The sequence below is a fragment of the Carassius auratus genome, chromosome 6 (assembly GCF_003368295.1).
Source record: "Carassius auratus strain Wakin chromosome 6, ASM336829v1, whole genome shotgun sequence".
NCBI classification, from domain to species: Eukaryota; Metazoa; Chordata; class Actinopteri; order Cypriniformes; family Cyprinidae; genus Carassius; species Carassius auratus.
In genome coordinates, this window is record NC_039248.1 from 23,832,179 (window position 1) to 23,857,290 (window position 25,112).

The 25,112-nt window shown below is 34.5% G+C and overlaps 1 protein-coding gene across 2 annotated transcripts in view; it reads right to left on the reverse strand.

The window, feature by feature from the left end:
* Window positions 1–3,402: 3,402 nt before the first annotated feature.
* Window positions 3,403–25,112, reverse strand: part of kif5ab (kinesin family member 5A, b) — a 30,010-nt gene continuing 8,300 nt past the window's right edge. The window contains exons 3-29 of one of the 2 annotated variants that reach the window (XM_026265768.1): window positions 24,798–24,871; window positions 24,504–24,608; window positions 24,336–24,384; window positions 22,195–22,250; window positions 22,002–22,089; window positions 21,675–21,799; window positions 20,281–20,385; window positions 19,295–19,443; window positions 18,708–18,856; window positions 18,223–18,395; window positions 18,069–18,137; window positions 16,828–17,034; window positions 16,052–16,198; window positions 12,769–12,957; window positions 12,261–12,378; window positions 11,138–11,187; window positions 10,935–11,029; window positions 10,750–10,851; window positions 10,058–10,118; window positions 9,904–9,975; window positions 8,585–8,689; window positions 7,582–7,798; window positions 6,260–6,389; window positions 6,122–6,162; window positions 5,903–5,930; window positions 5,738–5,809; window positions 3,403–3,570 (exon numbers count right to left, since the gene is read on the reverse strand). In XM_026265768.1, the coding sequence (XP_026121553.1) occupies window positions 5,746–5,809; window positions 5,903–5,930; window positions 6,122–6,162; window positions 6,260–6,389; window positions 7,582–7,798; window positions 8,585–8,689; window positions 9,904–9,975; window positions 10,058–10,118; window positions 10,750–10,851; window positions 10,935–11,029; window positions 11,138–11,187; window positions 12,261–12,378; window positions 12,769–12,957; window positions 16,052–16,198; window positions 16,828–17,034; window positions 18,069–18,137; window positions 18,223–18,395; window positions 18,708–18,856; window positions 19,295–19,443; window positions 20,281–20,385; window positions 21,675–21,799; window positions 22,002–22,089; window positions 22,195–22,250; window positions 24,336–24,384; window positions 24,504–24,608; window positions 24,798–24,871 (2,768 nt within the window). In that variant the 3' untranslated portion in view covers window positions 3,403–3,570; window positions 5,738–5,745. Of the gene's footprint in view, window positions 3,621–5,737; window positions 5,810–5,902; window positions 5,931–6,121; window positions 6,163–6,259; window positions 6,390–7,581; window positions 7,799–8,584; window positions 8,690–9,903; window positions 9,976–10,057; window positions 10,119–10,749; window positions 10,852–10,934; window positions 11,030–11,137; window positions 11,188–12,260; window positions 12,379–12,768; window positions 12,958–16,051; window positions 16,199–16,827; window positions 17,035–18,068; window positions 18,138–18,222; window positions 18,396–18,707; window positions 18,857–19,294; window positions 19,444–20,280; window positions 20,386–21,674; window positions 21,800–22,001; window positions 22,090–22,194; window positions 22,251–24,335; window positions 24,385–24,503; window positions 24,609–24,797; window positions 24,872–25,112 lie in introns of both variants that reach the window. The other variant, XM_026265764.1, reaches the window with a different exon arrangement.

Below are 25,112 nucleotides of genomic sequence, written 5' to 3' on the forward strand. Positions count from 1 at the left end.
AAACAGAAATGAAAGCATCTGAATATTGGATGCATTAGCTGCAAATCATGTTTACCGTCTTTCCACCTTCAAAACTTCAAGACGAGCTTCTTGGGTTTACAGGTTCAACTGTGAAGTACGTCTTTGCTGCATCTCAGTTAAACGAACATGAATTGCATGCACAGTAATGAACTAATAATGGATGGTTAAGGGGTTAAACAAACCAGAGGGACTGAAATGTGAAGGCTGTATTCAGGTTAATGCTTTATTTAAATCCACAACATACAGAAAAGTGGTTTGGATTCGGCTCTGATCTAAAAATGATTGCAAACAGAGAATTAAAGTCTTTCTATTTAAAACATTTGTTTAACGTTTTGCAATTGTTATAGTTATTGTGATTATTTGAGAAATGCACCATTTTAAATGGTTTATTTCATGAGGAAATCTTAAATTCATGACAGATAAAGTTTGCAGTTTGCTATTTCAGTCTATGTTCATGTTTCATGCAATGTTTTGCCGCCTTTTTTGTGAAATTTGAGTAAATAAGTAAATTGTTACTACAACTTTTTTTTTCTTTGTATCATCTCTACAAATATAGATGCACAGATAGATAGATATATTTTACCTTGTTTTGTAAGCTTAGATGGCCAGTTGTAAAAGCATTTATAACGTTAAAATATTATGCATTGTTACATTCATTAATATATATATATATATATATATATATATATATATATATATATATATATATATATATATATATATATATATATATATTTGAACATTCTGACATAATTATAATAATATTAATTCTTAAAAAACGTTCCCACGAATACTTGAAGTGTTTCTACAGTGCCACCTAGAGGACATTTTCAATTATTTATTTTATTTTTTTATTTTTTTGCCATTGGTTTTGAAACATGTAGAACTTCCTTTTTCTGGCCTCAAATTCAAGCCATCTTAAAATCATAATTAAGACTTTTTGTTAGCCATTAGCGACTTTTTATGGGCTTCAATTTAAACATTGAATTTAAAGCTTAAGAACTGCAACTTTTTATACACAACATACTCCTAAATAATTGTTGAAAACAATATTTTAGAAAAAAAAATTTTATCTGAGAATTTTTTTTTTTTTTTCAAAATTCTGAGGACAATAAGTAAGCAATGCGCTCTATAAACAAGCAATTCAGACTTTTTCTCAGAATTATGATTAATATCTGAGTCTGTTATCTCACTATCCTGAGTCTCACACCTGCATCTGAATTGTGAGATCAAAGTTGTATTTTTTTGTGATTTTTTTTTTTAATCTGGTATATTAATGTACCAGTGTTTATAAATGAATCTCATAAAACATATATATATATATATATATATATATATATATATATTTTAGATTAGATTAGATTCAACTTGATTGTCATTATGCAGAGCACAAATACAGAGCTGAGGAAATCCAGTTAGCATCAAACTAAAAGTGCAGGAACTGTTTTCTATACAGAGTAAGTGGAGCTATAACTTACAGTATGTACAGGAACAGAATATAATGCAACAGAATATAAACAGGAGTGCAATGAACAGCAGCAGTGGTAATGAATGCAGATGGTAGTGTTAAACCGTATATAATCCATGCAAAATATGAGCAGTGCGAGATAATATTTATTTGCATTATATATTTGTATAGAAATAGTGAGACAGTGTCTCTTATTTCATCCAAAAAAATCAACAAGAAAAAACTGATTACTTAAATGTTCCGACTTTTTTCAGTATTTTTTCATTGTGCATAAAAAATATAATGTACCTTTACATTTTTATTTTATCATTATTCTCAATGGTTAATCTCTTATTCTTCTAAATGTGTGATACTGTTTTATTTTTTAAGTAAAAATTACAATTTTTATTTAAATCATCAAAAATAATGACACAATTATCTATAAACACTCATTAAAAATATGACTATTGTTATTTTTATCATGTGGGAGGGAAATGTGATTATCAACATGTTAACTATTTTTATTTAGTTTTTTAATATGACCTGGACATGCTTTTGATCTGTTTGTACAAATGAAGTTTAACTGTGTTTTATATCTACTCATATTCATCTATATATACTTACAATAACAAAACACAAGTTCATGGACTGGATTCTCTTTATTGCAACTTTTTAATAGCAACAGATATAGTCATAAAAACACAGACGTGATTCTCTTTAATGAGAGGTTTTTAATGTCAAGTTCTAGCACAGGCCCTTTGTCCTTCATGCACGACAAAAACCAAGCACAAAAAACAGATTCTAACACATCCTCGTGTCCTATAAAGATCCTCAGCGCTATTCACATTTAGATGAGGCTTTTAAAACCAGCTTGAGATCTTCTGGAGCGCTGCATGAAGTCTTCATAGAGTTATGGACTTGTTAATAAAAAATGCAACACTTAAATTAAAACCTATGTATAATAATTTCATATATAGTTTTTAAAATATAATACAACTTTTATATAGGCTGAAATGTATTTATATTTTTATTCATGGTGCAGAATGTCTAGAATTGTTACAGAGAAATCTACATTTTTACTCTCCGTCTGACTCCGTCTCATCCTGACTGGCAGATCAGGAGATGTAGAGAGGTCAAAGGTCAGACTCAAAGCAGGAGACCCTAGGTCATGTGATCAGAGGTCACACTTACTGATGTGTCTGATCACACGAGTTTAGAAGTTGATCATTTCTCAATCTGACTTGCACTTTTATATTTAATGTCAAAGTCTCTCTCTAGAGTTTGTTATTATTTGATAAAATAATAGTTGTTTTCTTTATAGAGTGATACTAATAACATAAATAATGCATACAAATCAGCGCATACCAAACACACCGGCCCACAAAAGCTATTTTGTCATTTAAATATGAGTATAAAAATAGTTACAGCTACATAAAAAAAGCTACGGGATTTCATCATAACATCACATTAATGTCAGCATTGACGAACACCATCATACGCCGTTTCTGGGTTTATTTATCATATATTTCTACTGATACCTTATAAAGAATTGATTTCAAATGCTTATTTTTCATTAAAATAGTCATATGCATGGATAAATTCATCAATGCATTGTATAGGATTTTATTTTTAATAAAAGATAAATTATTTTATTGAATTCTAATTTAATCATTAATGCAATCTTTTAATCGGGCCACATTTATTAATGCATTATAAAAGCTTATTCAAATTAAATGTAATTATTGAATTAAATCACTCATTTTAATTTGATTGTGAATTTAAATTAATAATTTAATTTGAACACTTAGAATTTTTTTCTTTTTTAATGTTTAGGTTAATCTTATCGATTTAAATTATTAAATTAAATTAAATTAAAATTATTAAATTAAATTAAATTAAAATTATTAAATTAAATTATTTAATTACTTTCACTGTCTATGTAGTTTTTACTAATTCCTAATAATTATTTCTTTAAAAAGAGTAGGTAGTAATTGGTTTAAAGGCTTGTGGAAAATGGTTTATTGAAAACTCGTTTTATTTGAGTTTTCAGTTCACTTCGATCCGAGGTTTCATGACAGACGAGTTCATATTCATCACTGGATCTGCAGGCAACATGCAAATAAACAGAGAAAGATTCAGAAGAACAGGTCGCCTGCAGAGAAAGAGCAGAAAAGAAGACCACAGGGTGAATATTGTCTTGTTTTCCAGTAGAAGTATGTATTATTAAATCAAGATACAATTACAGCAAGAGCAGAGTCTTACGAAAGAATTGAGTTTATACTCGAAGCAATAAATATCTTTCAATGGGGTCAGAAAAAGCAACTGATTATTTTTCTGACTGCATTGGTTTAAGCATAAACTTATTTTATTAATGTATTTATTTTTGTTAAAAAAAGAATTAATATTTTAATTATGGAATCTTTCCATCACAGAATTGAAATAAAGAAGGTATTTGTGACTCTTTTGTCTCACAATTCAGTTTTTTTTTGCCACAAAATAAAACATAAAAAGTAATTGCATAATTCTGTCTTGCAATTTTATGTTTACATCTTGTAATAATATAATTGTGAGATAATTATAAAGAAAAAATGTTCAACACAAATAAAATTGACTTTTTATTTCACAATTCAGACTTTTACCTCACAGTTCTATGTTTAAATCTTGTAATAATATAATTGTGTGATATTTACAAAGAAATGTTTTTTTTTTCACCAGAAAATAAAACATAAAAAGGTTCTTTGGAGTTTTTATTTTACAATTTAGAAATTTTTCCTCACAATTCTGTTTAAATCTTGTAATAATAGAATTGTGATATTATTATTCTTAAAACATAAGAAGGTAATTTCATAATTCTGTGCAATTATATGCTTTAATCTTGTTATAATAGAATTGTGAGATATTTATAATGAGAAAAAACTTTTTGTTTTTTATTTCACAGTTCAGACTTTTTTCCTCACAATTCTGTTTAAATCTTGTGATAATAGAATTGTGAGATTTTTTTAAAGATATGTTTTTTGGTTTTGTTTGCAACAAAATAAAACATCAAAGGGCAATTGCATAATTCTGTGTCTTGCAATTCTAAGTTTAAATCTTGTAATAATAGAATTTGAGAAATTTCTAAAGAAAAAAAAATTCCACCACAAAAAAATTGACTTTTCATTTCACAATTCAGACTTTCCCCTCACAATTCTATTCTTAAATCTTGTAATAATAGAATTGTGAGATACATATTTTTGTTTTTTGCAACAGAATAAAACATAAGGTAATTTCACAATTCTGTCTTGCAATTATATGCTTAAATCTTGTTATAATAGAATTGTGAGATATTTATAAAGAAAGAAACACAAAAAATGTGACATTTTATTTCACAAGTTTGACTTTTTTCCTCACAATTCTGTTTAAATCTTGTGATAATAGAATTGTGAGATTTTTTTAAAGATATGTTTTTTGGTTTTATTTGCAACAAAATAAAACATCAAAGGATAAATCTTTAAATAGGATTTAAATAGAATTTTTGCATAAATCTGTGTCTTGCAATTCTAAGTTTAAATCTTGTAATAATAGAATTGTGAGAAATTTCTAAAGAAATGTTTTTTCGCACTACAAAACAATAATTACAACTTTTAATTTCACAATTCTGACTTTTTCTCTCACAATTCTATTTAAATCTTGTAATTATAGAATTGTGATATACATTTTATGTTTTTTAGGCAACAAAATAGAACATAAAAAGGTAATTCTATAATTCTGGGTCTTGCAATTCTGTCTAAATCTTGTAATAATAGAATTGTGAGAAATTTCTAAAGAAAAAAATGCCCACCTCAAAATATTTGACTATTTCACAATTCTATTCTAAATCTTGTAATAATAGAATTGTGAGATATTTATAAAGTAATGTTTTTTTCGCATCACAAAATAATAATTACAGCTTTTCATTTCACAATTCTGACTTTTTCCTCACAATTCTATTTAAATTTTGTAATTATAGAATTTTATAGCAACAAAATAAAACATAAAAAGGTAATTGTATAATTCTGCGTCTTGCAATTCTGTCTAAATCTTGTAATAATAGAATTGTGAGATATTTATAAAGAAATGTTTTTTCTCCCACAACAAAAAAAAAATACAACTTTTCATTTCACAATTCTGACTTTTTCCCCACAATTCAAATATTTCTACTGGAAAACAGGACAAAAACACATAGACTGTTTGCATTTGAAATTAGTTTTTGTGTTCAGAATGTAAATGCTATGGTGTGTGTGTGTTCACCTGTGTGTTCAGCAGGCGGCGCGCTGCTCTTGAAGTGTGTGTGTGTGCTGGAGATGTTCTGCTGTCTCATCGCTGACGGCACAAAACATCATTAGATCATCAGCGTATTACAGTAAGTGCTGTACAGTCACACACACACACACACACACACACACTCATGCTCACCTGTTCTCATTCACATCTGTGGCATCTCCTGCAGAAATAAGAAGCAATATGTTTTAAAACAAGTGTAGCAAGTATAACACACATTTATTATTATTATTATTAGTCTTTATATTAGGCGAGGAGCATCTAATATATGTCCCAATCAGGTCCCATGCAGCCCATAATCTAGAAAGAGCAACTGCTGGTTTGATTCAGGTAATAAAAGTAAAGTGTGTTTACCGTTGGTGATGTTGGGTTTGTGTGTGGCCTCCGACAGCGTCCTGTTCACACGACACACAGAAGCACATCTTTTACATCAGCGGAGATAAAAATACACACAACTCGTGTCTAAAGTGAGCCAGAAACACTGCTGCTCACTTCTTCACTGGTTTTTCAGTGTCGCTGTTGAACATGGCATTGCTGAACGTGATTGGCTGATCCCTGCTGCGCACGAACATGTGATTGGTGGATAAGGAGGCGGGGTAATGTCCTGGGCGAATCGGTTTGGCTGAGGGGAAAACAGAATTAGAATATTTAATAATATCATTATTACATTTAAAAGATAAGATTATATGTTATTAAATATACTTATTGTATTATTAGCATATTTAATATTGATTTGAGTTATTTAATTCTTAATTTACACTAGTTATTTATAACTAGTTTTATTATGTATATTTAAATAGACACATGCATGTATATATTTCAGAAAAATAAGTTATGTTTATATATTAAATATATTTATATATTATATAATTCATATGAAAAAAAAATATATATACACATGTAAATATTTTGAAAATATATACTGTATGTGTGTTTATATATATATATATATATATATATATATATACATAATAAATACATAATAAATACACAGTGCACATATAGTATATAAACATTTATTTATTTATTTTGGATGTGATTAATCATTTGTTTATAATATTATAAATATGTTATTTAATAATATATATATATATATATATATATATATATATATATATATATATATATATATATTCAAATCAATCAATAATTTACAAAATTACTCAATTAAATAATATTATAATGTTTGTTATATTCTTATCAATTAATGTTAATAATTTAACTTATAATAATAATTTTTTAAATTATGAATATTAATACATTAATATTAATATACAATAATAACTTTTAATATAATTATATATATATATATTTGTTATTCAATATATATAAGGCATTATAATTAATTGACAATAGAATCATATTTGATAATCATGTTAATATAAAGGTTTTCTAGTATCTTAATCAAAGTTTTTTTATATTTCTAGTTTTATATTTTATTTCATGGTATGATGAATCATTAGTATTTTAATATTTCATGACATGCTGAAATTTAACAAATATGTGTCTGATATACAACTATCCGAGGAAGCAAAAAACTCTAAATATTGAGAAAATCATCTTTAAAGTTGTTCAAATGAATTCTTAGTAATGCATATTACTAATCAAACATGAAGTTTTGATATATTTATGATAGGAAATGTACTAAATATCTTAATGGAACATGATCTTTACTTGATACACATACTGTAATCTGATAATGTCCATTTTTGTATAATATAGTTAATGAAATACTATACAACTGAAAGCTGCTTCATCTGATGCAGAGTAATAGTAAAGCGGATGCTTGAGCTCATTGGTGGAGCCGGACTGACCGATGAGTGCAGCGTGAGGCCGTCGGAAGCCGTTCCTGACCCTCATGGCGTCTTTGATCCGCTCCACCTCCTGCTGGTATCTCCGGCGGTCCTTCATGGCTCCTTCTTTAGCGTCTGTCAGAGCGTCCTCCAGAGATCGAACCCGGTCCGCCGTGGAGCGAAGACGCTTCTCCAGCTTCGGAAGCTCACAGCGCAGATCTGCATTATCACGAACCAGCTGAGAGACCAACAAAATCAACACCAAACCCTCCTCAGTCACGAGATATCATGAACACGTGTGTGTCCCTGGAGCACAAAACCAGTCAGAAGGAACAGTTTTCGAAATCTGAAGCTGAATAAATGATCTCTCCAGTGATGTGTGGTTTGTTAGGATCGAACAATATCTGTCTGAGACACAACTATTAGAAAATCTGGAATCTGAGGGAGCAAATAATCTAAATATTGAGAAAATCATCTTTAAAGTTGTTCAAATCAAGTTCTTAGCAATGCATATTACTAATCAAACATGAAGTGTTGATATATTTAAGGTAGGAAATATACTAAATATCTTATATGCAAAGCTTTGTTTTGTAAGAGATGCAAGGCATTTTGTATTTTGTGCGTGCAATTATTTGATTTGAGTGTAAAGTGTAAAAAAAAAAACAGTGAAAATGTGTAAGCAGTTGCATAATAATAATAAAAAGTGCATAATTAGATAATAGCAATTAAGCTCAACCAATCACCGAGCAATGCTTAACTTTGTTCAGTCTGTGGTGGAAAAAGTCACATTAGCAATTAAATAAAAATAAAAAAAACATGGTCAATTCAAAGTGTCTGATTAATTTCTGTTCCCAAATGTAGTTTTGTTTATAAAATGTCACAGTTTACTTTATTTGGCGATCCATTTTTGGTTTTGACTATGTCTCTCCTACATCCTTAAATGAGGCTGTTATGATAGAGTTAACATTGCATGATTAGTGGAGAACTGAGAGATTCGATGGGGTTTGAGGATCTGATTGTTGACCTGTTTGTGGACTTTGGTCAGCTGTTCCAGGTTGTTCTCGAGGAAGGAGATCTTCTGTTTCTGTGTGGAGCATCCTCCGCTGTCATCCAGCTCCAGCTCAGAGCTCTGAAACAGATCAGAAAACACACTTTAATAACTCATCTGATCCCTTTTACTCTCTTTAACACTTCACAGTAAGGTTCTGTTTAGATGATGAACCAAAACTACCAACATATATAATCAGATTTTTCATATTTATATTTTAATTAAATTGTATTTTATTATATTTTTTCATGTAGCTTTTAAAAATATAAATGTTGCTTTTGCAAAAAAGTTTCATCTATATGATTGCTTATGTATACTATTATGTCTGTTATTAAGCAAATTTAATTTATATTTTTTATAACATTTTTAAATGTATTTATTTCTATATATTTAAGTAATTAATTAAAATATTTATTAGATTATAACATAATAAATTAAATTAATAAATAACAATTATAATATAATTTTATAGTCATAATATATTTATAATACTATAAATATGCTATTAAATAAATTTACGGTGTTTTCAATTTTTTTCTATTATAATATTATCTATATGGTTGCCTATTTATACTATCATGTCTATTATTAAATAAATGTAATGTATACTTTTTATAATATATTTAAATTTATATATATATATATATATATATATATATATATATATATATATATATATATATATATATATATATATATATGTTAGTACTTTATTAAAATATTTATTAAATTAGAACATAACCAATTAAATTAATAAATAACAATCACAATATAATTTTATAGTCATAATATATTTATAATACTATACATCTTTTATTAAAATATATTTACTGTACATTCAAAAATTGCTGTAGTTTTGATAAATGTAATTATTTGTATAATTGCATAACATACTTTTAGTAAAATATTATACATCAAAATAGTATACATATGCTATTAAATATATTTAATTTATTAATTATCATATGTAATAAAACTGTATATTTGGTAAAACAAAAAATATGTATACAATTATAATTGTTGATATAAATATTATAATATATGTATAATATAATATATTTCATATTATTAAATACATGTAATGGATTATAAGTAATAATGCAATTATATCTGTCTAGTTTTTCTTCCATGTTGTACAGCACGTAGGATTTTTTTTTGTGTTTGTGTGTTTTAATGCATGAACTTATTGTAAAGTGTTGATGTTTTTTGTGCTTAATGTATAGTTTCCATCAGATCAGTTTCTCTGTGTTTCTCAGGCTCTTTACTCTCAGTGTTTGTGGATGGAGCAAACGCACCCGCTTCACTCGAGTCGTCAGGTCTTGAACGAACAGCTTCCTCAGATTGTGGAGCGTCTGCAGTTCACGAGCCTTTCACACACACACACACACACAGTGTCAGAAATCTCATTATTCCACATCACATTCAGTCTGAGGCGCTGTAGATACTCACGACGGTCTCCTCCAGACCCTTCATGTCCTTCCTGGTCTGCTCCTGACGTTCATGCAGATATCTGCAGAAACAATCAAACGGGTTTGAACAGATGTTTATTGGTTTTTAAAAACATCTCTTCTGCTCACCAGGCATGCATTTATTTGTTCCAAAGTACAGCAAAGACAGTAATACTGTGATATATTTTTACTATTTAAAATATCTGTTTTCTGTGTGAATCTGTGTTAAAGTGTAATGTATTTCTGTGATGCTCCGCTGTATTTTCAGCATCATTCCTCCAGTCTTCAGTGTCACATGATCTTCAGAAATCAGAATAATATGATGATTTACTGCTCAAGAATCTCTTTTAAAACATCATAAATGCTTTTATCATCGCTTTTGAACAATTTACAGCATCCTTGCTAAATACAGTATTTCTATAACCCCAAAGAATCATGATTTAAACAGTTTATAAAATATTATCATGATTTCTGAAGATCATGTGACACTGGAGACTGGAGGAATGATGCTGAAAATACAGCGGAGCATCACAGAAATAAATTACACTTTAACACAGATTCACACATAAAACTGTTATTTTAAATTGCAATATTATTTCACATTTTTACTGTATTTTTATCAAATAAACCCAGGCTTGGTGAGCAGAAGAGACGTCTTTGAAACCATTCCTGTTTAATGGAGTCTGTTCTCACCGGAGCTCCTCCAGCTGTCGGCTCTTCTCCTGCTCGCGCTTCTTCAGGACACTGAACTCCACGCTCATCTGCTCCAGCTGCAGACACAGCCTCTGGTTATCACTGCACACACACACACACACACACAGCTGTTACACACACACACACACAGAGTGAATCAGAGAGCGTCTGTGAGGGTTTCTGACTCTTTAAGCTCGTCGATGATCTTCTGTTTGTGGTTGATGTCGTCACGCAGTCGGCCGAGCTGCTTGTGCTGCGGCTCACGATGAGCGTCTGCTTTCTGAAACACACACACACACACACACACACACACTTAACACCACACAAATACAGCCACCTGTAAACTTCACAAGCATTTCCAGCAAGATACCAAAAGGTTATGACTTGCCTTTCTGCTTCCAGACTCGTCGGGGTCCTGCGGATTATCCTGAGCACTTTCTGTGAACATGGACACAATAACTTTACAATCTGAATTTAAAACATGATTTTACAGGATCTACAGACGCTCAGATCTGATTTCTTTAATAGCCGAGTGATGATAAAGTACTAAAGAGTTGCGTGATGGACGAAGCTAGGCTTATTACAGTTAACTAACACTAAACAATGGCTAAAAAAAAGTTACTTAAAAAAAACAGGAAACTAGAAAAATAAACACAAATATTTTATTTTGGCTAGTGTCTAAGGAAACATTTTTTATAAATGTAAAACTGACATAAAAATGATAACATTTTCTAAAATGATTAAAACATTAACTAAAATTAAAATGAAAGCAGAATATGTATATATGAAAACAATTTATTTAAAATAATTACAAAAAATATATATTAGTGTTTCAATGATGTGAAGCTTAAAACTTCAAATCATTGAAAAACAAAATAAAAAGTTTATACTGTTTTCAGTTTATTTTAATTTGATCGAATAATTTTTTTATCAAATAAAATATATATTTTTTAATACAAATACACACATAGAAAAATAAGCTTTTAAAATATTCAAAACTAATTCAAACAATTAAAAATAAGCACCATTTTCTGTTTATTGTATGTTGATACAAAACAACTAATTAAACATTTAAATATATATTTAGCAAATAAAATGTTAAAGTATCTATTTATATATTTTATACAGTGAATAAACATTTAAAAATAAACATTGGTTCTGTATCTACCATTGTTGGTAAAATATTAATTTAAAAATATACAGAATATAATTAACCAAACTTAAAGGAGATCTCAAAACAATTGAATTTGGCTTTGCATTAGTAACAACAAATAATATTTTGAGAAAAGCTATGATTTCACTGTAAATATAATGATAATCTATAAAGCAGACACAGATTATCTTAATTTATAAAATGGTATTGAGAAACATTTATCTGCCAGCTAGAGATTAATAAAATTGAATTAAATAAACACCCACGGTATGTTTTATGGGGTATGTGTGATCAGTATAAGTGTGTGTGTGTGTGTGTGTGTGCGTGCGTGCATGTGTGTGTGTGTGTGTGTGTGTACCTGCGGTCTGTAGTTTGGCGAGTTCTTCACTCAGACAGTCATAATTTTCCTCCAGCTGTCGTTTCTTGAGCTCCACATTCTGCATGTATTCAGTCAGAGAGCGGATCTTCGCTTCATGCTGGAAAGAGTTTAGCATCAGGGAGTGTGTGTGTGTTTGTGTGTGTGTGTGTGTGTGTTCTTGTTTTTGTGTCATATCAGGACACAACTCTGTATAATGACATGGGTATGACACAGGTATTACAAGGAGAGGGTGACTTATGAGGTCATAACCCATGACCCCATTTTTCAAAAAACTTATAAATCATACAGAATGAGTTTTTTTGAGAAAGTAAAAATGCACAAAGTTTCCTGTGAGGGTTAGGGTTAGGGGTAGGGTTGGTGAAGGGACATAGAATATACAGTTTGTACAGAATAAAAACCATTACACCTATGGGATGAACCCACTTTACACAAAAACAAACGTGTGTGTGTGTGTGTGCATGTGTGTGTGTGTGTGTGTGTGTGTCACCTGTGATATGAGCAGCTGACAGGATGACAGTTCTCTGCCGGTCTCCTCCATCTTTCGGTGACAGTCGTTCTGTAAAGCCTCCAGTTGTCCGCAGCGTTTCACCACTGACTTCAGCTCAGACTTCACTTTGCTCAAATACACACACACCACGGCATACTCCTCCTCCAGCACACCGGACAGGTCACACGGCTGACGGACACACACACACACACATCTCATTCAGAAATGCTGCATGATGTGATCAGAATCAAAAGCATCTGATCATTGATTATTAAAAATCATCTGGAAAACCGTTATGATGCTTTAATGATATTTTTGTATCTATCTTTACAGATACAGCCACTATAAAAAGGAAAAGAGCAGATTTTCTCGTTGTTCTGCACAGAAAGTCATTAAAGGCAACATGAAGTTATTACAGTTAACTAAAACTAAACCTAACTTGATTTAGTAAACTAAAACTAATAAATAAAATATAATACATAGACAGACCTAATAAAACTATATAGTACATATTCAACTAACAAAAAACAAAATGCACAAAGAAATACTAAAACTTGGAATTACAGTAAAGTGAAAACAGAAAACATAAATATAAAAATAAAATCAAATTAAATTAAATTAAATAAATAATTTAAATAGATAAATTAACTAATTAAATTAAAATGAAAGGAAACATTTTCATTTAGTTTGACTTTAATAAACAAAAATAAATAAATAAAGATTAATAAAAATGTATAGACAGTAAAAACAACCACTAATAAAAAATTAAAACAAAATCACCAAAATTACAAAAAATCTAACTAGAATTTAAAGCTGCAGTAGGTAACTTTTGACGCTCTAGCAGTTACAGTTTTTTTCAAGCGCTAACAAGCGCTTAACCATACTTCAGATACTTTTTCTAAACTCTTAACACAGACTCACACCTACAAAACACAATTGGCCAAATGGATAATTTCCTTCTCAAAAACACATTTTGTTCTCGTTCACACACTCGCTCACACACTCGTTCACACACTCGCTCACACACTCTCTCACACTCGCTCACACACTCGCTCACACACTCGTTCACACACTCGTTCACACACTCTCTCACACTCGCTCACACACTCTCTCACACTCGTTCACACACTCGCTCACACACTCGCTCACACACTCTCTCACACACTCGCTCACACACTCTCTCACACTCGCTCACACTCGCTCACACACTCTCTCACACTCGCTCACACACTCTCTCACACTCGCTCACACACTCGTTCACACACTCTCATACTCGCTCACACACTCGCTCACACACTCTCTCACACTCGTTCACACACTCGCTCACACACTCTCACACTCGCTCACACACTCTCTCACACTCGTTCACACACTCGCTCACACACTCTCTCACACTCGCTCACACACTCTCTCACACTCGCTCACACACTCGCTCACACACTCTCTCACACTCGTTCACACACTCGCTCACACACTCTCTCACACTCGCTCACACACTCTCTCACACTCGTTCACACACTCGCTCACACACTCTCACACTCGCTCACACACTCTCTCACACTCGTTCACACACTCGCTCACACACTCTCTCACACTCGCTCACACACTCTCTCACACTCGCTCACACACTCGCTCACACACTCGCTCACACACTCTCTCACACTCGCTCACACACTCGCTCACACACTCTCTCACACTCGCTCACACACTCGCTCACACACTCGCTCACACACTCTCTCACACTCGCTCACACACTCGCTCACACACTCGCTCACACACTCTCTCACACTCGCTCACACACTCGCTCACACACTCTCTCACACTCGCTCACACACTCGCTCACACACTCTCTCACACTCGCTCACACGCTCGCTCACACACTCTGTCACACTCGCTTATACACTCGCTCACACACTCGCTCACACACTCGTTCACACACTTGCTCACGATCTCGCTCACACACTCTCTCACACTCGCTCACACGCTCCCTCACACACTCGATCACACACTCTCTCACACTCGCTCACACACTCGTTCACACACTCTCTCACACTCGTTCACACACGCTCTCACACTCGTTCACACACTCTCTCACACTCGCTCACACACTCGATCACACTCGTTCACACACTCGCTCACACACTCTCACACTCGCTCACACACTCTCTCACACTCGTTCACACACGCTCTCACACTCGTTCACACACTCTCTCACACTCGCTCACACACTCTCTCACACTCGTTCACACACTCGCTCACACACTCTCACACTCGCTCACACACTCTCTCACACTCGTACACACACTCGCTCACACACTCTCTCACACACTCGTTCACACACTTGCTCACGATCTCGCTCACACACTCTCTCACACTCGCTCACACGCTCGCTCACACACTCGATCACACACTCTCTCACACTCGCTCACACACTCGTTCACACACTCTCTCACACTCGTTCACACACGCTCTCACACTCGTTCACACACTCTCTCACACTCGCTCACACACTCGATCACACTCGTTCACACACTCGCTCACACACTCTCACACTCGCTCACACACTCTCTCACACTCGTTCACACACGCTCTCACACTCGTTCACACACTCTCTCACACTCGCTCACACACTCTCTCACACTCGTTCACACACTCGCTCACACACTCTCACACTCGCTCACACACTCTCTCACACTCGTACACACACTCGCTCACACACTCTCTCACACTCGCTCACACACTCTCTCACACTCTCTCACACACTCGCTCACACACTCTCTCACACTCGTTCACACACTCGCTCACACACTCTCTCACACTCGCTCACACACGCTCTCACACTCGTTCACACACTCTCTCACACTCGCTCACACACTCGATCACACACTCTCTCACACTCGTTCACACACTCGCTCACACACTCTCTCACACTCGCTCACACACTCTCTCACACTCGCTCACACACTCGCTCACACACTCTCTCACACTCGTTCACACACTCGCTCACACACTCTCTCACACTCGCTCACACACGCTCTCACACTCATTCACACACTCTCTCACACTCGCTCACACACTCGCTCACACACTCTCTCACACTCGTTCACACACTCTCTCACACTCGTTCACACACTCGCTTACACACTTGCTCACACACTCGATCAAACACTCGATCACACTCGCTCACACACTCGCTCACACACTCGCTCACACACTCTCTCACACACTCGCTCACACACTCGCTCACACACTCGTTCACACACTCGCTCACACACTCGCTCACCAGTCTGAGCTCTCCGTTTCCCAGGATGAAGCTGAAGTCATTCAGATCCTTCATCAGAGTGTTTAACACCTCAGTGATGCGCTTCCTCTGCTGGCTGCTCACTTCCTGTAGCCGGGAAAACTCCGCCTCCAAACACATCAGATCCGACTGAGAGAAGACGTGATTAAACATGGAAACATACTTTGATTTAGCACAGATGATTGCTGATGATGCTGGTGTTTATCTCATTATAGCTCTTACTTTTACTGCTCACTGCTTCAAAACACTAAAAGCAACAAGACAGTAATAATAAAACTTGTTTAAATTGAGTCAATAAATTATATTATTAGTACTACAGATCTAGGGAATCAACATTTTATACCCCTAAATTCCTCGTTAAAGTCTCTTGTTCTCACCGAGGTTGCATTAATAGGATCAAAAAATACAGTAACTACGGTAAAATTTGTATATATCTAATATATAAGCATCATAACTCTTCAGTGTCACATGATCTTCAGAAATCATTCTAATATGATGATTTGCTGCTCAAGAAACATTTCTGATTATTATCCATGTTGAACACAGTTCAATATTGTTCAGGAAACTGTGAAACATATATATTTTTTATATTCATAGATTAATAGAAAGTTCAGAAGAACAGCCTTTATTTGAGAACTTGCATCATTATAAATCTCTTTACTGTCGCTTTTGATCAAGTGCAGAACATGTGGCTCCTCGAGCCGAACATCATGTGCCGGACTAAGATGTTTTTGCTAATGAAGGGCTAGTTTGCGTACGGTTTTGTGCGACAGCTCCTCGATGAGGCGTCTGTTGTGGATCCTCGTGTCTTCAGCCTCCTGACTCTTCTGGTCGTAGTTCAGAGCCAGTTCCTCCAGCGCCTGCAGAACCTCCTTCACCTCGGTCTTTGCGCTGTCGCTGTCCGCTTGAAGACGACTCAACTCACACTGAACACGCTCACTGTCTCCACGCGACGAAGCTAGCAGCTAAACACACACACACACGGAGTATGCAGTTTACCTGACCTACTTTAACACTCAGATCATCCGCTATGCAGTTTATCTTCATGTAGTGTGCGTTTTGGGAATATAACACTAGCATACTACTCATTCTATTTTTTGCAGTATGCATACTGTGCACAATATATGAGTTTTCTGTTTGCCGTACATTATGCATAGTATGCAATATGTAGTATTCTCTTAATCCAGTGGCTGAATCTGGAATTTTACACTAGCATACTACTCATACTATTTTTGCAGTGTGCATACTGCACACAATATCTGAATTTTCTTAATGCATGGAATATTTAAAAAGTATGCATTATATTCTGCGCAATGAGCAGTATACTAGTCTTCCAGTGTGTACAGTTACTGAATCCAGAACATTACACTAGCATACTACTCATACTATTTTTGCAGTATGCATACTGTGCACAATATGTGAGTTATCTGTTTGCCATACATTCTGCATAGTATGCAATATGTTATATTTTGCAGTGTGCATAGTGCACACAATATCTGAATTTTCCATAAACATTGAATATTTATGTATGCATAAGTATGTATAAGTATGCATTAGAGTCTGTGAAATGCATTCCATTGTATACAGTTAGTGACTGATATTACACTAGCATACTATTCATACTTGTTTTTTACAGAATGCATACTGAGACAATATGTACATTTTCTGTATGCAGTACATTCTGCACAATATTTGATATGTAGTATGCTCTCCATCCAGTATCTGAATCTGGAATATTACACTAGCATACTACTCATACTATTTTTGCAGTATGCATACTGTTCAAATGATGTGAATTTTCTGTATGCATAGAATACTGAAAAAGTATGCAGTAAATTTTTGCAAAATGCAGTATGCTATTATTCCATTGTACACAGAGCCTGAATCTAGAAAAGTATATTATCATTCATTCATTACACTACCACATGATACTACCCATATTATATTTGCCATATTAATTTGTGGAAGTATGCAAACATGATTTGAGCAAGTGTTTTACCTCTTCTTGATCCAGCATTTGCTCCTTCAGTTTTTCCACCAGCTGACACTGTAGATTAATCTCATCGTCCTGTCAGAGAGAAAAGAGTCAATCAGAAAGTGTACCATGTGTTGTTTACTCTCGTCGTTCTGTGTGTGTGTGTGTGTGCTCATACCTTGTCGTCAAGCTGTTTGTAGAGTTTGCGTATCTCTTCCTCATATTTGAACTTGTGTTCCTCTGGGATTCGCTCACACACGTCGAGACTCTGATTGTCTAAAGCTGCGTCTTCACTGACGTCAGATTCGACAGGAATCACAGCCATGAGATCCAGCGGCGTGACAGACTCACCTGCAGCACAATCACACGCTCATTTACCACATTTACTATAGTAACATCAGAAGACATTATTCTGGGGTTTCCTTTAAACAGTGTTGAATTACCTTGGTTTTACAAGAGTTTTACTTTAGCAACTCTTGCATTAATTACTTCTAATGTGGTAGTACCATGGTATTTTTTTAGTAAGTGGTCTAAAACATGGTATTCCCATAGTAAATGTCTGATAAACCATAGTATTACTATGGAGCACGTCCGAAACACTCATGGTAGAAAGCTTTGAGTGTTTTGGTGTCAGAAAGAGAGAAGTGATGCAGTTTTCCACACCGTTGTGCCAGCGGTTAAGCTCCGCCTCCAGTCTCTGGATGTTCTCTTTCAGGTTCTTGTTCTTCTCCTTCTCTTTCTCATATTTCCTCTTCCACTGCTCTGCCGTCAGCTCCAGGTTCACAGACGCCGTGTTCTTGATGGTCTTTGCCCTAAAACACAGGGTGAGTGTGTAAGTGTGTGTGTGTGTGTGTGTGTTTGTATCTGTGTGTGTATCTGTGTGTGTGTGTGTGTGTGTGTGTGTGTGCGTGTGTGTGTGTGTGTGTGTGTGTGAGGGAGAGTGATGTATATGTGTGTGTATCTCTTTGTGTGTGTGTGTGAGTGTGTGTGTATCTGTGTGTGTGTTTGTATCTGTGTGTATCTGTGTGTGTGTGTGTGTGTGTGTGTGTGTGTGTGTGTGTGTGTGTGTGTGTGTGTGTGTGTGTGTGTGTGTGTGTGCGTGCGTGTGTGTGTGTGTGTGTATCTGTGTGTGTGTGTGTGTGTGTGTGTGTGTGTGCGTGTGTGCGTGTGTGTGTGTGTGTGTGTGTGTGTGTGTGTGTGTGTGTGTGTGTGTGTATCTGTGTGTGTGTGTGTGTGTGTGTGTGTGTTACCGTTGTCCGAACATCAGGGTGGATTTGGTCTCTGCGTCGTTGAAGGCTGAAGGTGAGCAGCAGATGAACATCGTGGTTCTACAGTTTCCTCCCAGAGAGTCCTGCAGGATCCGCGTCATCTTACTGTCTCGGTACGGCACGTGAGTCTTCTGCACACACACACACACACACACACACACACACACACACACACACAGCACAGAGCTGAGGAGCATGTAACTAAATTATGTAATTTAATTACAAAATAAATGTAACTGTAATCAATAGTTGAAAACATTAGAAATGTAGAAAAATAATCAAAAAGTAATCAGTTACATCACTTTAATAAAGTAACTGGAATAGTTACACAGCTTATTACATTTTAAATAGAGTTATTGTAATCTGTAACCATCCCAGCAGTGGTACTTAAAGCTGCGGTAGGTAACTTCTGCCGCTCTAGTGGTTAATAAACAGAACTGCTTGCGTCTTGCGGAAGAACATTGTAGCCGGAACTACTTCTCTCTGTTTATGTCTATGAAGAATCACAAAGGTACTGGGTTACTCTGCCGCGGTATCCCCGAAGCAATCTAAAATAGTCCGAATATAAACACTTATTATAGGTGTACCCTAGTGATTCAGGACAAGCTAAAAACACGGTTTGGAAAATGGATTCATGGTGTACTCGCTTATTATGTTCATTTTTCTACATTTTGAACACAAACAAAGTTACGGACCGCAGCTCTGATTGGTTGATTCTTACCGGGAGCGATGTAGTTTCTGCAAATGGCAATAGGACACTGGGAGGAGCCAGAGGAGCTTGATTTATACACAGATTACTGTTTCATATTCTACTGTCAGGACATAATGACAGGTTTAATAAATATATAAAAAATATTTTTTTACAAAAGTTCCCTACAGCAGCTTTAAATGGGTAAAGTCTGCTCCTTTGAACTGCAATAATCTGATGCATGTTATGACAGTATTAGTTATATGCAGCTGTAACTCACGGTTCCTTCGGCCAGAGCTGATATGACGTTCCCCAGCGCAGACAGAGACTTGTTGATGTTTTTGGCTTCATCCAGAACGGCTCCTTCTGCACCGGTCTTACTCACCTGAGCAACACACACACATTCAGAGTTATGCGGCTTCTCACATGCAATGTGTAAATTACAGTGTAACGAGTAAGTCATTTTAGAATATTGCACTAGCATTCTACCTGTACTGTTTTTGTAGTATGCATACTGTACACAATATTTGAAAAGTACTAAAAAGTTGCAGTACACTATCTGCAGTATGCATTATTCTAGTATTCCAGTGCATACAGTGGCTGGAATAGCGTAATACCATACTAGTTACACTATTTTTGCAGTATGCATGATGTGCACATTATGTATAGTACAATATGCATTCTGTGCAGTATGCAAAATGCAGTATGCTAGTATTCCAGTGTGGCTGAATCCACAATATAACACTAGCATACTACTCATACTAGTTTTGCAGTATGCATACTGTGCACAATATGTGAATTTTCTGTATGCATGGAATACTAAAATGTATGCAGTGCATTCTGAGTAGGATGCAGTGTGCTAATATTCTAGTGTTTACAGTGGCTGAATCCACTATATTACACTAGCATACTACTCATACTATTTTTTTTTTTTTGTATGCATACCATCCACAATATGTGAATTTTCTAAATGCATGGAATACTTAAAAGTATGCAGTATGCAGTGCATTCTGAGTAGGATGCACTGTGCTAATATTCCAGTTTATACAGTGGCTGAATCCACAATATTACACTAGCATACCACTCATATTATTTTTGCAATATACATATTGTGCAAAAATTTTCATTATGCATAGAATACTGACTAGTATGTAGTACATTCTGCACAGTATACTTGTATTCCAGTGCATACCGTGGCTGAATCTGGAATATTATAGCATGCATAAAGTGCTCAAAAGAATGCAGTATGCTAGCATTCCAGTGTATACAGTCCTGAATCAGGAACATTTTTATTTTTACAGAATGCATACTTTGCACATTAAATTTGAGTAGCAATGTTTCCATCCAAAGTTGCTAATTTAATATATGTGGAACTATTGGAATATTACATAATCCAATGTATTTAAAAGATTTAGTCAATACAAAATTAATAAAATAACATTTGAGACGGTGCGTGATGAGATCGGTCCACTGGTTAGTCAAAGTCAAATGAGTTTTTGTTGCACATCAAAGAATTTAATCAGTAAATGTTTTCGCATTTTAGTTTGTGTGCATGCCTACTTTTCGGTTGTGCAATACCCCACAGCTTTTATTAAAATGCATGCATTAAAAAACACAGTTATTGACCTGTTCAATGAGATTGTGAAGCTAAAGGATGTGAGAGATTGAAAGCACCTTCTCGCTCCCGGCCAGGTCCACCAGGTAAAGTTTCCCACAGAGCTTCTGCTCGGTCTCCACATGCTCCTGCTTGATGTTGATGAGGAATATGCTGTGGCTCCTGGAGCTGTGCTCATTCATATCTGACACACAACAGCAGATCATTTGAGTCTTAACTTTACATTACACTCATGCATTTGGCAGATGCTTTTATCTGAAGTGACTTGCATTGCATTGAAGGTGTGCATGGGATCAGTTCATGCATCCGCTGGGAATCAAACCCAGAACCTGCAGTTGCAGTTATAGCAATGTTTCAATGTCTTTCTGTGGGTTAGAGAAACTCACTTGTAACAGCAACATGGCGGTTGGCTTTGCCTTCATCAATGACATCCATCACTTCTTCAGGACTGGAGACGAAACGTTCAGTACATCCCTGTACAGCACACACACACACACACACACACACAGACACACACACACATTCGTTTATTTGAGCGAGGTCTGATTGCAGCTGATTTTAAAGCGTGATTCTGCTCACCTTCACATAGGGAACTCGGTTCTTGTCTTCATGCACGGACAGGTTTGTCTTACTCACTGAGAGAAAGAGAGAAAGAGAGAAAGAGAGGCGGGTGAGAGTCAAAGAACAAAAGACAGAATCGGACGTGCACTGCAAAACCAGAAAGAACAAAGAAAAGAGGCGTGAAGGGGTTAAATTCAGTTGTTTCAAAACTGTGTAACTTATGTATTTTGTGGGTCACCAAGATGTTTAACACAACAATGATTTATACAGTAAGCTCAAAAACCAGACTTCAGAAGAATTGATTATGTAATAACTGTTGTTATTCTGATATTTTTCTGCTGTGTTTAATGTGTTTAGTCTGGAAGCCTGTTTCCACCGCTGAATAAAGAAGATACTTTTGATCTCATAACTCTGACTTCTACTTCATTTTTCCCTCTGAATTGATCTTGCAGTTTTGTGAAGTGCAAGAACAAAGTCTTAATTGTTAGATAAAATGTTGAAATTACCTTTTAATTTATTTATTTATTCCATGGTGTAAACAGGTTTCTATTATTTAGTATTTAGAAAATATTATTGTTCTTTTGATAGTTTGAATTATTTTTACATTTTCTGTTTTTATTTTAAAGTTGTAGTAATTTAAAGTTTTGTCATTTATTATTATTATTATTATTATATGTGTCTATATAGTTTTAATTTTATTAATTTATATATATATATATATATATTTACATTTTTACAGTCATTATATTTCATTTGTTTTATTACAAGTCTTTATTTCAAATCTTATTTTAGTCGTTTTAATACATTTAGGTTTTTTTTATAATTGATTTAATTATTATTTGTTTATTTCAAGTAATGAAATGTAATTTTTTATGCTTTTAGTTTCAGTTAACTATAATAAACCTGCTTCTTTCATTTTAGCATGAACTTTCTGCAAAGCACTTTATTTTTGGGTTCCACAGAAGACAGAAGGTTTGGAGCGACATGAGGGCGAGTAAATGATGACGGATTCTTCATTTTTGGCTGAATTATTCCTTTAATGAGCACATGCACATGTAATGCACGGACAGTCCTCAGTGTTTTTTATGACACTTCAATGATGTAACGACCCTTCAACACACACACACACACACACACACACACACTTGAGAGAAACTTCATATGAGTTTGGGCAGATATGAAGGAGAATATGTGAACGTCAGTTTCCTTTTAATGAAATATAGACCGAGTGAGACTGACGTCCTCTCGTCCCCTCAGTGTCTGACGATCTCTATCTGTCTGTTCTCTTCTGCTTTCATTACTCCTCTCTCTCTCTCTCTCTCTCTCTCTCTCTCTCTGTCTTCAGGTGTTTTCCCAGATTGTTCAGTGACTCAGCGATCGCAGCTGAATACAGATGAAAGCACCGTCATCCGGCATCAAACCTTACAAACTTAAGCTTGTTTCTCTGCAGGAGTTATTTTAAATCCACTACCATTCAATCTTTGAGATTGGGAATGTTATTGAAGTCTCTTCTGCTCACCAAGGCTGCATTTATTTGATCAAAAATGCTGTAAAAATTGTAAAATATTATTACATTTAAAACAGCTGTGTTCTGTGTGAATCTGTGTTAAACTGTAATTTATTTCTGTGATGCTCTGCTGTATTTTCAGCATCATTCCTCCAGTCTTCAGTGTCACATGATCTTCAGAAATCAGAATAATATGATGATTTACTGCTCAAGAAACATTTCTGATTATTATCAATGTTGAACACTGTTTATGGAAACTTTGATGCATTTTATTTTTCAGGATTCACCAATGAATAGAAAGTTGAAAAGAACAGATTTAATTTAAAAATAGAAAACATTTGTAACATTATGAATGTCTTTACTGTCACTTCTGATCAATTTAATGCAGCCTTAATGAATCAAAGTATTCATTTCTTAAAAGAAAATTGTAACTACACATCTTTCAATGATAGTGTCCCTAAAAATGCAATTAAATTTTAAAATAGCAGTTGTTAAAAGTCAATTAAATGCTCCAGTTTAAATAAATAATACCCACAACTATTCATGATATCAATGCATTTTATCTATAGCAAAGTCTTGATACTGAAGGAGAAAATGCTTTAAAACAGAGTCTGTATTTAGGTCGAGCCGAGACAAAACGCAGCAAACTCACCGTCAAGTAGGTCACGGATTTTATCCATGTAGATTTCGAAATAGGAAACCTTGAGAGAGAAACGAGAACAGCTAATGAGCTGGAATTAGATTTCATGTCTTCACTATGGAAAAAACCCCAGAACCATCTGTAAATATAAATGTCTTGATATTATGCTGTTATTTTCACCTTAATGTGGAACTCCAGGTTTTCATCCATGGTGTAAATGTGGTTAAAAATGTCTTCCGCGATCCTCGGGATGATTCCCCTTCCGTCCGGATCATGCAGTTTTCCCTGAGAGACAGAAAGCAGTGAGCACACTTTAACATTCTGCTAAACGTCTTCTTCTGTGTTCCAGAGAATAAAGCCAGTTTTACAATTTTGGAGCGAAGTGAGGGTGAGTAAATGATGACTACATCTTCGTTTCTGAGCGAATTGTTTTTTAATAATTAAAGCACAGAGTAGTGTAGAGATCTGTTTTACCTCCATAGTGTAGGTTTTACCAGACGACGTCTGTCCGTACGCAAAGATGGTGCCGTTATAACCTTCCAGAACATCTGCAGACAGAAACATCAAACATCATGATTTAATTTTCAATTGTAACAGATTTAGATTTAAGTGTAGCCTGAAGGAGAATGATACAAAGTATCATCAATGTGTTCGAGGAAAGAAATAGAAACATTTACCAATTCAGTCACAAAATGTCAAATTCATGAATATACTTTTACAGAATGTATAAGTGACTTCTGATATTATTATATATATTTTTAATACTTTTTTTAAAAAGTATCATTGATT